At 42.8% G+C, this 16,583-nt stretch overlaps 3 protein-coding genes across 4 annotated transcripts; 2 read left to right on the top strand and 1 right to left on the bottom strand.

Moving 5' to 3' along the window:
• The first annotated feature begins 761 nt into the window (after positions 1-761).
• On the top strand, positions 762-1,570 carry LOC119547100 (peptidyl-tRNA hydrolase ICT1, mitochondrial-like). Its single transcript, XM_037853803.1, has 2 exons — positions 762-1,004; positions 1,059-1,570. The coding sequence occupies exons 1-2, from the start codon at positions 843-845 to the stop codon at positions 1,509-1,511; spliced, it is 615 nt and encodes a 204-aa protein (XP_037709731.1). The 5' UTR covers positions 762-842; the 3' UTR covers positions 1,512-1,570.
• On the bottom strand, positions 1,501-16,025 carry LOC119547096. Of its 2 annotated transcripts, XM_037853799.1 has the most exons (5): positions 15,310-16,025; positions 15,107-15,250; positions 13,900-14,599; positions 1,912-2,223; positions 1,501-1,855 (listed from the first exon to the last, which is right to left on the bottom strand). In XM_037853799.1, the coding sequence occupies exons 1-5, from the start codon at positions 15,840-15,842 to the stop codon at positions 1,727-1,729; spliced, it is 1,818 nt and encodes a 605-aa protein (XP_037709727.1). In that variant the 5' UTR covers positions 15,843-16,025; the 3' UTR covers positions 1,501-1,726. The 2 variants fall into 2 exon arrangements, with proteins under 2 accessions (XP_037709727.1, XP_037709726.1); XM_037853798.1 differs by lacking the exons at positions 1,501-1,855; positions 1,912-2,223 and adding an exon at positions 13,177-13,531 and having other exon boundaries at positions 13,588-14,599; positions 15,310-16,023.
• LOC119547099 (peptidyl-tRNA hydrolase ICT1, mitochondrial) lies at positions 12,439-13,246 on the top strand. Its single transcript, XM_037853802.1, has 2 exons — positions 12,439-12,680; positions 12,735-13,246. Exons 1-2 carry the CDS (start codon positions 12,519-12,521, stop codon positions 13,185-13,187), a joined length of 615 nt encoding a protein of 204 aa, XP_037709730.1. The 5' UTR covers positions 12,439-12,518; the 3' UTR covers positions 13,188-13,246.
• Positions 16,026-16,583: the final 558 nt, after the last annotated feature.

Genomic DNA, 16,583 nt, shown 5'->3' with positions numbered 1-16,583 from the left:
ACCAGTGGTTCATAACTTTGATAACGGCCTAGCGAGGACTACAACCGAGCGTCCCATGCTCTTGACCGTTACTTACAGTTCACACTACGTCTTAATATTTAAGCAGTGGGAGTCCGCTGTTGCATGGATGGGAAAGAATAAATACAAACTAAACGTATCAGAAAATGTTTTATCATTATCTAAGTTATTGCTATGAGTCTGAAGTGATTTCAAATAACAATGGCATTCGGAAAGAATGTAACAGGTAGAAGGAAACGTTTCCGACCCTATAAAGTATATATATTCTATGTTGCGGCGGGGGGTGGCTTGATTGATGAAATTGTCGAAAATCCGAGGGAAACTCATACAAAAAACAAGTGTGTGTTTATTGTGACACTTAAAAATTGAAACTACTTAAGCCTAGCTTAACTAAAGCGCTCCAGACCGGAGCGAAGACTTAAGGGTGAGATGGAGGGCAGTGCGAGCGGGCAAGATTGAATACATTTGGAGAAAGCTGCCGCTCGACCTTGCCTCCAGAAATTAAAGGATCACTACCGACCGTCTGTCCGACGTCCGTATGAACGTTGAGGTCTCGGAAACTATAAGAGCTTAAACGTTTGGAATAGGAATGCAGAATCTAGTTAATGTTAAAATGATTGTAATAAAAAAGGTTTTGATAAAAAATCAAGAAAAATATTTTGTGGCTTGAAAGTAATTAATTTTCTCGGTAGAATTTCCGCAATTTCGGCATTTTCAAAAACCATCGAGCGGTCACACTTTTCTAAACTCACCGCGAACAGCTGACTTATGGTGAAAACAACCGTCGCCCTCGTAACATTTGATTTGGCTAAAATCGGGATAAAATGAATAAAATCACGCGTGCCTTCATCAGCGTCCTGCGCCAGAGCAGCTCCTCCGGCGGCACCAACACCCTCCTGGGCCGTCAACTCTCCTACAAGAGTGATTTATCCCTGGAAAAGCTCTATCCCAGTTCGCGGTTGCAGATATACACGCCGCCCCCGCCGGTAAGTGGATGCAGTGGCTCTTGGATCACCTAATTTGACCTATCGAACCCCCAGCCCCCTGCCAGCGGCAACAAGTTCAACGGCTTCATTCCCATGGACAGACTGGAGGTCACCTACAGCCGGAGCTCGGGACCTGGAGGCCAGCACGTGAACACGGTGAACACCAAGGTGGACGTGCGTTTTAAGGTGGCTCAGGCTGACTGGATACCCGAACAGACGCGTCAAAAGCTGCTCAAGGTGCTGGCCAACCGGATCACCAAGGAGGGCTACTTCTACATCAAGAGCGACCTCACGCGCTCCCAGCAAATGAACTTGGCCGACGCCCTGGAGAAGCTGCGCACCATCATTCGTTCCCAGGAGGCCTTGGAGGCGACTCCGCCCAGTGAGGAGACTCTGGAGAAGCTTCGACGGCGCCATGAGCGAGCGGCCCGCGAACGCCTCCAGCTGAAACGAGGTCGCGCCCAGGTCAAAGCGGATCGCCAAGGACCCAGCGGAATAGACTTGTAGTTATTATTGAAATTTGTTGCACAGAGATTCACATTACACATATACACATAACTAAGTAATGAAGTCCATTTCGGGTGCTCACTATTACAGATTTGTAAGGAATTCGACTTGTTATACCCTCTGCTAGAGTATAACAACTAGTTAATTGACACTAATAATATTTAAGTTTATACAAAATCTGTGAAAGTGAAAACCCGAAAAGATCTAATAGTATTCTAGGGCAGCTGCTCGTCCACGCGAGCCGGCGTGACTGTAAATCGCTTGGAGCTGGGCACTTGGATAACTGTTTCCTTCGCTGACTCGTCCTTTCCCACTTGCGAGGGCATGCTGGCAAATCGAGGACGCTGCAATGCAAGAAATAAGCCTAGGAAGGATAGAAATCTGACTGTGTGTTCCCTACCGGTTGTGGCGGACTCAACTGGATGGAGACTTCATGACTCCTTTGCGATGGTCTGCTGACAATGCTGTGGCGCTGGCGTCGTTCTGCTGGAGGTTGACCACTCCCTACTCTCGACGCGTACAGCTGCTCCAGGCGGTGAATGGTGGAGAAGCCGGCACCAGGCGGCTGCATTGAGAAACTGTGTCGGTTGCTAAGCGGCGACCAAGTGTGCTGGTAGCTCGCCTCATCCAGGCGACGCAGGAACTGGCGATTGAGCGAGCCCAGCGCCTGCTGATCCTCGGTGGGCAAATTGGCCATTAGCTCGTCCAAAATCTCGGACTCTGTCTCCACTTTTCCATGCCGCGCCAGCTTTATATCGTGCTTCCATACGCGGAGATTCGGGTTTATATGAGATACCTGCTCTGCATGACGTCGGCGATCAATATAATTGACCGATGTGGATCAAATTTTTGATCTCTTTTCCGACGTTTTTGATTGACTGAAATGGGGTGCATATGTGGATGCATTTATAGTGTTCTCAATTTGTAAGGCGCCAAAAGATTGGGTATAAAACTGTGCTGTGTTAATAAAATGCATTCGGTTCGGTAAGTGGGTCACTTTGAATAGATAAACAATGAGATACTTTCAAGTGTATCGAGAACTAACAAGTCTTTTTGGAGAATTTCTTAAATAGTAAAGGAAAGATCTCGACAGACATAAATAGATAGGTGTTCTGGGTAAAAGAATTAAATTTTATAGAACTTAGAGTCGTTAAAATAAGTTAAAGATAGTGGTATCTTGTACTTCAGAGTATCTATTGAACTATATTGTTACTAGATATTTTGTTTGTAATAATACCTCCTTACACCATTCATTATAATCGATAAAACATTGTTACTCCCATAATAATAAGATTAAGTATTGTGTCAAATTTTAAAGTGAACAAGGTTATTATCTAACTTTAATCATTAGTTTTTGAATGGTTTTGATTTCACCTAATTCCAGGTCTGTCTCAGTGAACTCATGTGGAGAAAGAGTGAAACGAATTGGATGCAAATTAGTTGTTACAGTTCCCGAGAAAATTACCCAGACTGCCCCGAAAGTAAGAGTTACACCATTACCGGACTGTAAATTACCCCAGATGAGCCACATAACCAAAGTCCAGTCCAGACTGTGCAACAAGTATTACAAAACCCATGGACAGAGTGTTTTCCCAAAACGTAAAGCAGAAATACAGAGACCCCAAATGAAGCACCCAATTACCAGACAAAGAAACGGAGAAATGGTTAAAACCAAAGACCAACTCAAACTAAGCCGAAACAAAACAGCCAACAGTTTTCGTTAGCCCGAAATGAGGGAATGAAAACGATTAAAACAATACACTTAATACGCGCATTTGTTTGTATTTATGTTTTGGCTGCTGGTTGGGGTTTTTGGTGCCCAGTTCCCCCGAACACATGTTTTTACTTAACTTTTCAGTGCTTATTTATAGACGGGGGCTGGCTCTTCTGCTTTCCGTTTCGTTTTGTGGACTGTGTGCTGCCACTTCTGTTACTTTTGCCGCCCAGACATCTGGGTCAAAAGTGTGACAGGCGACAAATGACTAAACGCCGAACCACTGAACTCCAGCCAATGTCCAAGAAAGCGTTTAGCACGCTTTTTAACTTTTTTCTGCTTTTTGGGGCCATCATTATGAGTTGCACTCAGCGGCAAAAGGGCAAGCAGCAAATGGCAAGCCTCTTAGCGAAAAGAAACCCAATCCGAAAAGATCCCATCGGCGTGATTTCTATGATTTCTATTTCCCCCAGAACCATATTGACACCATGTGAAAGGCAGTGAGAGAGTGGGGGTGGCAAGTCGCCCACGGGGCGCATGATTGACATACCGTCAAAATTTGTTTTTGGCCCGCATGACCAACCACTCGCCTTTTGCGGAGGAGGGCCTAAATGAGGCTATAGAAATTGTCAGGCATTGTCAGGTATGTGGTATGTAATTGTCAAAAACTCGTCTAGGAATTGTAAAGCTGTTCTAAATGGAATCCGTCATTAGTTTGAATAATCGTGGTCATTGATCGAATGGTATTCATATTCATTATAATAATAACATTTAAACATTTAAAAATCTACGAACCAATCAGGGAAAATTGTTATTCAAACAGTAATCAAAAAATTGATGTGATTTACGATTTATTAAATTAAAAAAGTTGCTTTGTAGATATCTGTTAAACTTTATTTAAATTTAACAAACGTTATTTTTAAATGATTCATAAATTCATAATACCTATATTAACAGTCTATGTAGCTTTACAAAGATACCGAATATTATTTAAAATATATTATTAGAAACTTCTTTCACTAGAACAATAATACAATAAATGTGTTATCTTTCAAAGTTCTGACTCATAGCAGTCAAAAAAAAAACCCAAACTTGCTTATCATTCCAGAACTCCTCACTGCACCCCATTTGTCATATGTACAATATAGTTATCTCCTTCTGTTCTGGCCCTCCAAAATACACCAAAATATTTTTATGTTATTTATTTACTCAAGTGCCAACACATGATTTCTTCCCCCTTTTTGGATTCCCCATCCAAAAAACATACATAAATTAAATATTCTCGCTGGCTTCGCACATTTTCATGTTCATTCTTTCGCGCACTTCATAAACTTGACTTGGTTATATTCATTATAACGATTGTCGTTGACTGTGAGTGTCTTTCTTTATTCAGAGCCAAATGACGTAATCAAGATAGAGGCAAAAAAAAGAAAACAAATATATCGAACGTCGTCTATACGAAATTCCAATACACAGCAACAGTTTGTTTTGATGCATTGTACAGTGTTTGAGCATTTTGTTTTACACCGATACTTCGACTATTATTACTGACTCATCTTCCTGAAACTGAGCACATGGCATTGGCATCCAATATTATTTAATTTAAACATGTACCAGTTAACAAATTGTTGGCTTAGAGCGCTAACACGTTGACTCAGCCTCGGCTACTCTAAGTGAGATTTGCATATAGCCATTAATAATTTGCAACGCCTTCTCGCGCCTCTCGATGAATCATTTGATTCTGAAAATACTACTCCACCCCAGACGGAAAATCAATAGACTAACAGTGCATTTTTCATGGGCAGAGCAGACGGCGTTCGGAAAATGTTTGGTCTGAGCTGACGTCATAAATTGGTCAACAAACTTGGCTTTTAGTGGGTCAATGTTTTTATTTGCCTTTATAGGGGTTTGTTTATTTTGTTATCTAATTGAATTTAGGCGATTTATTGGCTGTTGTATGAAAAGCACTTGGAAAGAATGGGATTGTAATGGAGAAGGGAGATATAAATATAACTATATATCTTTCTGCAATTAAAAGTCGTTCTAAAACGAACAGTGAAGTGGTTTAGGAAATAAAGAATTTCTTTTTAATTTTCTGATTCTTTTCTTATCTTTCCATTATATAAACAAAACCCGAAAGAACGCTATAGTCGACGGCCTCGACTTTTAGATACCCGTTACTTAGCTAAAAGGAGTGCGAGGGAGATGGAGATATGCATGCACCAAATCGGTTGTTTCCGAGATTGCACTATTTGCTTAAAATTAAATTTTATGATTTCTTGGCAAGTCGAGTGCCAATGATAATAAGAACAAAATCCCATTTACACTTTTAAAAAATGTGAGCGCTAGCTGGTTTTAGAGCTATGAGCCCTGCATAAATAAACTATCGCTGTGCGAGAACCTCAAGAACCTGCAACGAGTCCCAACCTTCTAGCTTTTATAGTTTCCGAGATATCAGCATTCATACCTCTTTCATATGTAGTTTCCGCCGAAACTAGTATACCCTTTTACTCCACAAGTAAAGGGTTTAAACATTAAAGAATAATGGAAAAGACTTTCCGCAGATTAAGAATCGTGTGCGATGATAGGTCAAATCCCCTCGCCCTTTTCTGAAATGCTGCCAATAATCGCATTCATGGGAACCACATCAGAGACCGAACCAGAAGAGCTGTTCCATCTCATTATTAAAATCATTTTCCCTGCGCCGATTCGCTCCTGTCTACTGACCATCTGCAGAATTTTCCCGAGAGACTTTTCAACGATGCTCCTCTTTTTCCTACGCCTCGTCTGCTATTTGCCCCTCAATTTGCGCAATGCACAATTGCATCTGGGCCATGCCTTGGAATTAACTTCAATTTACACCAGGCCAATCAATTAACAGGAGCAGAACTCTGAAAAGTCTGGACGGCGGGCCGCTAAAGATTTGTGTAAACGAAATGCAGATGCCACTGAATTTTCCCTGGACTGCTCCTACAAGCAGAAGTTATTGCAATGTGAATGACAAACATTGCCGGGCTCTGGGTAAACAAACAGAGCAGGAATTCTACGGCGTCGTCTAGACGGATAATTCTCCGCTCGCTCTAAGACGCTGCCCCTTTCCCACTTTGGAGGAGGTTCAATGGTTTATGCTCTTCTTCCGAGAATTTGCACATTAACCAAGTTTATGGCATGGTAGAGAGGAAAACACCGGCAGAAAACTGGCCATCAAATCGCAGCGGTTATGTTGGCTAAATGATTTGATTTCCGTTCCGCTATCAGAAGTGCTTATCTTGGGGAATGGGCTGCTTTGATAGACCCTTATCGGCTGAAAGCCCTCGCAAGGTGAAAAAGAGGGTGAGGACTGGGTGAGTGTTTACCCCGGGGCAGATGAAAGACTCTCTTTGAACTAGGAGATCCAAGACAATGCAACGGCTCCTCTACAAATAAACAGACAATTTCTGATTGCAGTCGGAAATCCAAGGAGCGTTCTTCAACAGGCTTTAATAGCTTTCTTCCCCTTCGAAAGGCTGGGAATTGTTTACGTTACCCGGCCTCTTTAATATTTTTCCTCATAACAAGGGCAGGGGAATATCACACGGCTATCAGCTGAAAATGTATAAATAAATACTCGATATACAATTGGCGAGAAAAAATATTGACGGGTATAAGGGGAACCTAATCCAATGGAAGGTCTCGCCGCGACAATTGCGTAACCAAAAGTTCGCTTATCACCTTGGCAGTAAGTATTAGCCATGGCTATCGAACTATACTATAGGGACCCATATAGAAACGGTTTTCTGCGACAACTTCTGGCACTTTGGTGGAATTGTGCAATCTTATCGGGCCTTTGGCGCTGCTCAAGACTCCAGTATATAAGTAAAAATAAAAGAAGGTATGCCATGTAGCGCCAAAGTCGGTTTCAGCAAATGGAAAACTATATAAAAGTGGGGATTTTTCGTTGTTGATATCAATTTCGGCTAGCCGATAAGACCGTTTGAGTGCCGCTTTTGAGTAATTCTTCAAGTGAAGGTACCCCAAAATGTTAAAATTATTGATTAAGCTGAAGCCCTCTTAGGACCCATTACTTGTAGTTTAATATTCAAAAAATTTCGGCGTTGGGATTTTTGTGTGCCTATAAAAACACTCTTAAGTCTTTAAACTCCAGTTGAAAGCATTTTGTTAAGTGCAGTGTTTATTGCCGCCTGTGGAATACTAAAATCTAAGCCTTGGCCAAGCCAAAAAGCCAATAAAATAAAATCAGTAGAAGTATGAGCACAGTGAGAAGCATTTAAATGAAAATGAAATGCAGTTTGTCGTTAGCATTGAAAGTGGATATCGCCATGTCTATGAATCATCAGTTTGTTGGCTGGAACTGCTGATATTATTTCACACAATTTATGAAGTGCCTAATGGGAAGACCCACTTTGAACCCACTCTCAACTCTTTGGTTAAGTGAGTGTTTGATAAGCTTTGAAGACTGATAGAGATTTAACCAGTCCCAACACTTTTAATTATCATTTTCTAAGAGAGGCTAGAGGTTATTAGGCTTTCTTTGTCAATCAAAATATGTATGATCTCTCAAATGTTTACCTATACTTATTTTGCTGTTAAAAACACACTCATGAGATCCTTTACCTTGTTACAAAAATAGCAATTTTCTTGATGTCAAAAAAAAAACAATATCTTAATAAACCCAAAAATATTATTAAAAATTTATAGCCCCAATAAAAGTTTCCCCCGGAGAGAAAAGTTCAACGGCAGTTCATGGAAACACCAGTGCTGTATACACTTGATCCACCCGAAATATATATAGTAGGCCAAATAAATGCGTAAACAAGTGGGAATAATGAAAACAAAACTTATCGGGCAAATAGGCACGAAATGGGGCACTCGAAAGTGATGCATGTGAGCCAAAGGGTCAAAGGGCAATCGATCAGAGATTTTATGGGGCTGTAGGCCCTCCCGTGAGGACACTCGACTTAATGACAGTCGTAAAACGTCTCCTTAGCCGAATGCCGCGAACTTGGATTGCGGCAAACAAAGATCTGGTTTGTTTGGGGATCGGATCGAGGAAGCATTTCGGTCGTTTCGGGGCAAGTGAAACAAGTTTTCTTCCAAACACATTTTTTTCGTCTTCTATTTTGTGAGTGAGTCTCGGCCAAACTGACGCCATCAACCGGTTCGTATTTTGGCTACGCCACGGAATTTTTTTTTCAGATTTCTCATTGTTGACTTGAGTATCTGCAAGATACACAGAGTGAGTCAGAGCACATGCGATGGGATTAATTATATTTAATTTTTGAATAAAATATAGTATTCCTAGGGTGCCAAATAATGTGTGTTGTCATCCGTCAGTGCAAAACAAGTATCCAAGTAGAGTACAAAATGCAGCCATTTCCCATTTGATTGATTTACCCGCACGATGCCAAATGAAAGTGAGTTTATTTCACTGGATTTCATTTATTTCTTTCACGTTTTAGCGCATTTCCCAACTACGTGTTCGCTTTTCTCGGGTTTTGGCGCGTTTTTGACCCTCAATTCAATGGGGGTTTCCTCAACTTGGTTGGCTCCGAGTTTTCCGGCTTTCCTGATAAATATTTATTAATGCGCAGCAAAATGATTTGAGTTATGTTATGATTATGCCGAGTTGTAAGGCATGAAAATCATGTTTGATATTACAGGCATTACTGCGATTATGTAATTAATCCAATTTACACAGGTTTATTTGCTTGCGATGCTTTGGTAAGTGGGTTAACGCATCTTTGACAGTAACTTTAATTACGGTCTACAAATTGCTTATGCAACCGACCAATCAACCAGGCGGTTTACCATCTGTGCGTAGACATCTGATTTTCCGTCAACTCGCTCATCAATTTCCTTTTCTAATTTCAACTGACAGCTCATTCAAGGCGAACACATTTTTTGGCTTATCAAAGCCAACCAATCGTAATTGTGATATATTGTCTGACTGTGCTGAACAATTAAATATTTTTACTTATAAAATGAATCAGTGCCTGGATTCGTACCACCATTTATTTTTAGGCATTGCAAATTATTTAGGAACAGAGAAACCGAAACAATGATTCAAATATCTGTCGTTATTTAGAACTCATTATCATAAAAGTCCAAGCGAAACATCATATTTACAAAGTTTTGTAAACCCCTGCTAATCACTTGAATAAATATGTGGACTCGACAATGTGGTGGCGAGAACTTTTCCCGATAATGATCGCTTTTACATGAAAGTTAGCGAGCCATGCGAACCAGCGACCCGGGGAAATAGATGGGGAGATACTCCAAAGGAAGCGGTTGCAACAAGTTGTTGACACTCGGAGTGAAATGAAATGATATACGGTCCATGTGGGTTGTACTGCGTGGCTGTCGGGGGGTTAAGGAACTTTACATAATGGTCATGTAGCCCCCGACGTAACCACCTGGAACCACAATGCCGGCCACACAAATATTGACACTCGAATGGAAGTTGATTTGGAGTGGGGCAGTGAGACAAGCATTTCACTTTCTTAAATATTTAACTTAGATAAAGGTAGTTGATCTAATAAAGATCTGTTTTATAACCACTTCAATAAGAATGTGGTATTTATTTTATAAAGTATTTAAAAGTATCTCGTTTCTCTATAATACCTCCCCCTTTTTCCGAAATACATCTCATTCCATTCTCAAATTGAATTAAAAGGCCGCTAATGAATGCATTAAAAACCGAAAGTCATGGCACAAAAAGAAGAGTTTAACACTCTAAATGGGCATGCAAATGGGTCCATTGAGTGCGCTCTGGAGTGGAACCGAAAAGCGTTCGGAATGGGTTAAATGGGGGAGATAAAGTCGGAGACGTAGAGCTCGTGTTTAATTGAAATGCCGATAAGCAAATCCAGTTTAATCAAGTCGGAAAAGCCAAGAACACAGTAACCAGTTTTTCTGCGTGGCAATCGATCAAAACAGAAGCCTTGAACTAGACCAACAACTTGTGGAAAAGTGGTTATTAAAAGGGGAGGAGTTCGGGCCATGATGGGGGGTATTCGGAGAAGTAAACAGAGGACAAGGCCACCAGAGGAATCAATAAGAATGGTGGACAGCGCCAGTTGGTAATATTTTGCAAGACTACATTCAGCTTTTACTTGGCGTGCTTACACTTTTTATGAGAATGTTTTTTTATGGGAAGTATTGCTAGAACTTGGAGCATATAAGCGGAAGTCCCTTGACGCCATGAAAGAGTTTTTAGCTGAGTAACAAAACAATATGAATCATTATCAGCTTTATTTATAAGAATATCCAAGGTCAGACATTTTATTTTGATATGCACAATGTATTTATTTTAAAACGTAAACATTATTGTTTAAAGTCTAGCAAAATAACTTCCCGTAGTTAAAGCACTCTTTACTTGTATATTTCATTATTAAATATAAAAGTACTTGGGGTCTTTGGATCTATATTTTTTAGCGGAATATACTTTCTTATTTATCTAGAAGATTTCGATCTTATTGAGCAATTTAATGATAGGTGCTTTTGAAGGTTTATGAAGATTTGTATCTTCAGAGTGTTTCTTACCGTTTTCGCAGGTTATCCATGAACTTCTCCATGGACACATGATCCAGGAGGACGAAGTCCTGCACTCCTGCTTCCCGTTGCAATGCCATGGTGTCCTTTGGTCCTTTTTACTGTGCTCACGAGCGGAGAGATCGAGAGTTCGGCGATCGAGAGGGGTTGCTTATTGCCGGCTGCAAGGGCAAAGGTGAGAGTTAAAACTCAGGTAAGAACGTAAGGAATATCGCGCAGAGACAACACACACCGAAAAAGAAGCCGCGTTCACTTGGTTTTTGTTTTGCTTTTTATATTTTACTTTTTTGTTTGCCTCGCCTTTCGCGTCTCGCTTCGAATTTTAAATATATATTCGTCTATATATTTTTTTCGTGTTGTTGCTGCCAAGCGATTTTTATGTTTTATGAGCCAAATTTGGCCGCTTTTGCTGATGCGACGAATAATTTTCGCTGTGACAACACACACGGCGACGAAATCGGAATCGGGGTCCCACGAAGAGCCCGAGATCAATAAAGAATATTTCTGGACCGATCGATCGCTCCCAATTGGAATGGAGCAAGAAGGGGGAAATATCGGAAGCAACAAAAATAACGAGAACTCGATCAGGAACCACTCTCCACCTCTCTGAAAACCGCAAGTTTCGCGACGTCTCCCGATATAAACATTTATTTTAGGATCTCCAGCTAACGATTTACTGCGATCAAAAAAGATCTCTGATCGGTGTGAATAGTCCGGAATGCAGCCGATAAGTAAGCTTGCCCACCTGGAATCAGTTTCGGCTTTTTAATAATAACAAACGGCCGTCGGACAACCGCGTTCGACCGGATCCAATGAAATTTGAAGAGGGACTGCGGGTAAACTTTTGAAATATACTTGGCGTAATTTCGCGTCTGAGAAATTGCCTAAAGTGTGCACTCCACCAGTGGTTCATAACTTTGATAACGGCCTAGCGAGGACTACAACCGAGCGTCCCATGCTCTTGACCGTTACTTACAGTTCACACTACGTCTTAATATTTAAGCAGTGGGAGTCCGCTGTTGCATGGATGGGAAAGAATAAATACAAACTAAACGTATCAGAAAATGTTTTATCATTATCTAAGTTATTGCTATGAGTCTGAAGTGATTTCAAATAACAATGGCATTCGGAAAGAATGTAACAGGTAGAAGGAAACGTTTCCGACCCTATAAAGTATATATATTCTATGTTGCGGCGGGGGGTGGCTTGATTGATGAAATTGTCGAAAATCCGAGGGAAACTCATACAAAAAACAAGTGTGTGTTTATTGTGACACTTAAAAATTGAAACTACTTAAGCCTAGCTTAACTAAAGCGCTCCAGACCGGAGCGAAGACTTAAGGGTGAGATGGAGGGCAGTGCGAGCGGGCAAGATTGAATACATTTGGAGAAAGCTGCCGCTCGACCTTGCCTCCAGAAATTAAAGGATCACTACCGACCGTCTGTCCGACGTCCGTATGAACGTTGAGGTCTCGGAAACTATAAGAGCTTAAACGTTTGGAATAGGAATGCAGAATCTAGTTAATGTTAAAATGATTGTAATAAAAAAGGTTTTGATAAAAAATCAAGAAAAATATTTTGTGGCTTGAAAGTAATTAATTTTCTCGGTAGAATTTCCGCAATTTCGGCATTTTCAAAAACCATCGAGCGGTCACACTTTTCTAAACTCACCGCGAACAGCTGACTTATGGTGAAAACAACCGTCGCCCTCGTAACATTTGATTTGGCTAAAATCGGGATAAAATGAATAAAATCACGCGTGCCTTCATCAGCGTCCTGCGCCAGAGCAGCTCCTCCGGCGGCACCAACACCCTCCTGGGCCGTCAACTCTCCTACAAGAGTGATTTATCCCTGGAAAAGCTCTATCCCAGTTCGCGGTTGCAGATATACACGCCGCCCCCGCCGGTAAGTGGATGCAGTGGCTCTTGGATCACCTAATTTGACCTATCGAACCCCCAGCCCCCTGCCAGCGGCAACAAGTTCAACGGCTTCATTCCCATGGACAGACTGGAGGTCACCTACAGCCGGAGCTCGGGACCTGGAGGCCAGCACGTGAACACGGTGAACACCAAGGTGGACGTGCGTTTTAAGGTGGCTCAGGCTGACTGGATACCCGAACAGACGCGTCAAAAGCTGCTCAAGGTGCTGGCCAACCGGATCACCAAGGAGGGCTACTTCTACATCAAGAGCGACCTCACGCGCTCCCAGCAAATGAACTTGGCCGACGCCCTGGAGAAGCTGCGCACCATCATTCGTTCCCAGGAGGCCTTGGAGGCGACTCCGCCCAGTGAGGAGACTCTGGAGAAGCTTCGACGGCGCCATGAGCGAGCGGCCCGCGAACGCCTCCAGCTGAAACGAGGTCGCGCCCAGGTCAAAGCGGATCGCCAAGGACCCAGCGGAATAGACTTGTAGTTATTATTGAAATTTGTTGCACAGAGATTCACATTACACATATACACATAACTAAGTAATGAAGTCCATTTCGGGTGCTCACTATTACAGATTTGTAAGGAATTCGACTTGTTATACCCTCTGCTAGAGTATAACAACTAGTTAATTGACACTAATAATATTTAAGTTTATACAAAATCTGTGAAAGTGAAAACCCGAAAAGATCTAATAGTATTCTAGGGCAGCTGCTCGTCCACGCGAGCCGGCGTGACTGTAAATCGCTTGGAGCTGGGCACTTGGATAACTGTTTCCTTCGCTGACTCGTCCTTTCCCACTTGCGAGGGCATGCTGGCAAATCGAGGACGCTGCAATGCAAGAAATAAGCCTAGGAAGGATAGAAATCTGACTGTGTGTTCCCTACCGGTTGTGGCGGACTCAACTGGATGGAGACTTCATGACTCCTTTGCGATGGTCTGCTGACAATGCTGTGGCGCTGGCGTCGTTCTGCTGGAGGTTGACCACTCCCTACTCTCGACGCGTACAGCTGCTCCAGGCGGTGAATGGTGGAGAAGCCGGCACCAGGCGGCTGCATTGAGAAACTGTGTCGGTTGCTAAGCGGCGACCAAGTGTGCTGGTAGCTCGCCTCATCCAGGCGACGCAGGAACTGGCGATTGAGCGAGCCCAGCGCCTGCTGATCCTCGGTGGGCAAATTGGCCATTAGCTCGTCCAAAATCTCGGACTCTGTCTCCACTTTTCCATGCCGCGCCAGCTTTATATCGTGCTTCCAGAACTGTTTGTTCTTCCGCCCAATCACCGGGGCGATCTCCTTGATCTTCAGCACTAGGATACCCATAAGATAGACGCACAAGACGTTGGATAGTGTCAGGCACATGCTGATGCCGCCCAGCACGGCCAATTCCTTGGCCTGGTTGTCCGAGTAGCGTCGCGTCTTGATCACATCCACGTAAAGGGAGTCGTCGTGCTCGAAGAACTTGTAGATGCAGGCAACGGCCCAGAGGAGACCTGAGTTAACCGCCGGCGGCAGCAGAGATGCGGATATGGCCACGCCCACCAGGGAGCCGATGTTGCCACCCAGGATTCCTATAGCTGCCGCCGCTCCCGATGGGATTGCCGTAAAGACCCCAACGACCAGGGAGTGTAGATCGCAGCGGGAAAGCATCTCCTCCGTGAGTCCTTCGCCTATTCCGTATTTGTGGTCCGTGGTGCACACAACCAGTCCAAAGAGGAAGCCCACCAGGGTGGCGGTCAGAATGCCGATCAGTTCGTTTAGCATGCCCAGCCGACGAAGCGATCGGTCCTGAATCACAGTTCCGAAAATGGCAGCGATTATCGGCCCCATCAGTGGAGAAATAAGCATGCTGGAGGCCAGAAAAATCGTGCTGTTCTCCACCAGACCAAAGCTCGCCAGAACTCTGAAATGGATAGTTGATATAACAGGTGTCAGGGATGACAGGTGGATTGCAAAGTATTAGATTTCCAAAAACGCTAGACCTCAGTTCTTGAACAAATATTGTACAAGCTTTTGAGTTATGAGTAAAGTTGGTAAGCAAGATTATTGAAGTACATTTTTAGTTTAAAGTTGGTTAGTTCCAATTTATAAGTAAATGAGTCTTCATAATGAATTTAGATGCGATGCTATTACATTTAAAAGAAGAAAAACAAGCGATTAAATTAAAAAATTGAATCCTAAGTAAGGCGTTTACAAAAATTTTCAAATTATTTTTTAATATTGTAGAAACAGACCTTAAACTTTCTTTGTAATGATATAAACTCTTTTAGATTGGCATTATACCATAGGAAGTCTTTTTCGAAAGCCCTAATTTATGGTCATGTTGGTTCTTTTAGAATGGCATTATACCACAGGAAGTCCTCTTCTAAAGCCCTTATTTAATGTCATGCTTGTTAAAGCTAAATCTTACGCTGCTGATACGAGTAGTATACAAAAATCGAAGGTAATGGCCGCATCCTGACGAACATCTCTCAATATCTGGGCCACATTCAACCGGGATCGCACAGAGTTCATGAACCGATTCCAGATGCCCTGCTTCTGGGCATTGAGGTACCTAGAGAATGTAAAATCTTTAGATTTTCGGGGATTAAACCACATTCTTGACTATTTTACTCAGTGCTAGAGGGCTGGTCTCCCTGCTCCTCCGAAGCCTCGCGCTGCATGAAGGATCTGTGGGCCAGGCAGCCGACCACGGACACGGCGGATCCCTCCCGATCGCCGATGCCCCATTCCTGCAGAGCCTCGTAGAGGTTCTCGTAGCGCTCGTCAAAGTCCATGGAAAAGCTGATGTGATAGGCATTTCCCTCCAGGCTGGGCAGCCAAACGGCATTGGGTATGTGAAATTTCTTTAGAATCTGGCGCAGCACCTGCTCCTGCGCCGTGTCCAGGGGCAGGTCAAGTAGCTGATCATGGGACGACTGAATTTGGATCCTTGGCAGGGGATTCTGTGGCTTGTGGCTTTTCCTATCCGGGGAATCCCCGATCCGAATGGTGGAGAGGCTCTCGATCGTCGAAGATCTGCTGGCGCTTTCGGTGGGCGTGGCTACTTCTCCGTTAACCACCTGAACGTAGACCTTCTTCAGGCGCTCCTCCTCCGCCTTCGTGGGAATCGTGATTGTGAGGAGCACGGCGGCTGTTCCCGTCATCGTTGCGGTCGGAAATGATTTCTGGGGCTTGTGTTTACCTCACACTTTGTATGAAATCGATCTACTGCATGATCACCCGCACTCACACGTGGACAAATGGACGGACCCGGCGATGCAACTGCACTAATCTTCTTTATACTGGAAGTGGGTGAAGCGGCGCTTGTTATTGCCGCCACTGATAACGGTTCTTGGCTGGGTGCTGCTTCTCGCCGATCTGCCAGTCACCCGGAAGAAAGCCCCACTGGCCATATTTGGGATCTTGGTGGAATCGAGCTTTTGCGACTTCCCGCTTTGATGATAATTTTGAAATCGAAGCGGCCCGTTTTCAATTAATTAGATCGTGATCGGATTCTTCATTTTAAAATTCTTCAAAGGGAAAGTATTTAAAAACGTTTTTAATTAAATTTTGATCTCTATATGTATACTGGGAAAATATAAACATAGGCAGGCCTGTTCTGATTTATAATTTCGAGCATTTTTTGAATTTCAATGGACTTTAAATTCGGTTGTATGCAACTAGAATACTTTTGATATACGAAACTATAGTTATTGTTATATCATCTGATCCGTTACATATGTAATTAAGATGAATAATAAAATAATTTTCTCTAAGAAAAACCCTTTTAAATCGACTTTGTGCAACTCAAGTTCAAGTAATATTCTCAAAAGTGAAAGCCGGAACCGGACTGAACAATCGAATTTACCTCCATTATTCCGTGGCAAGAATTCTCAGTCTATTGA

The sequence above is a fragment of the Drosophila subpulchrella genome, chromosome 2L (assembly GCF_014743375.2).
Source record: "Drosophila subpulchrella strain 33 F10 #4 breed RU33 chromosome 2L, RU_Dsub_v1.1 Primary Assembly, whole genome shotgun sequence".
NCBI lineage: Eukaryota > Metazoa > Arthropoda > Insecta > Diptera > Drosophilidae > Drosophila > Drosophila subpulchrella.
Note: the sequence above shows the minus strand (reverse complement) of the source record. Positions and strands in the feature narration are given on the sequence as shown.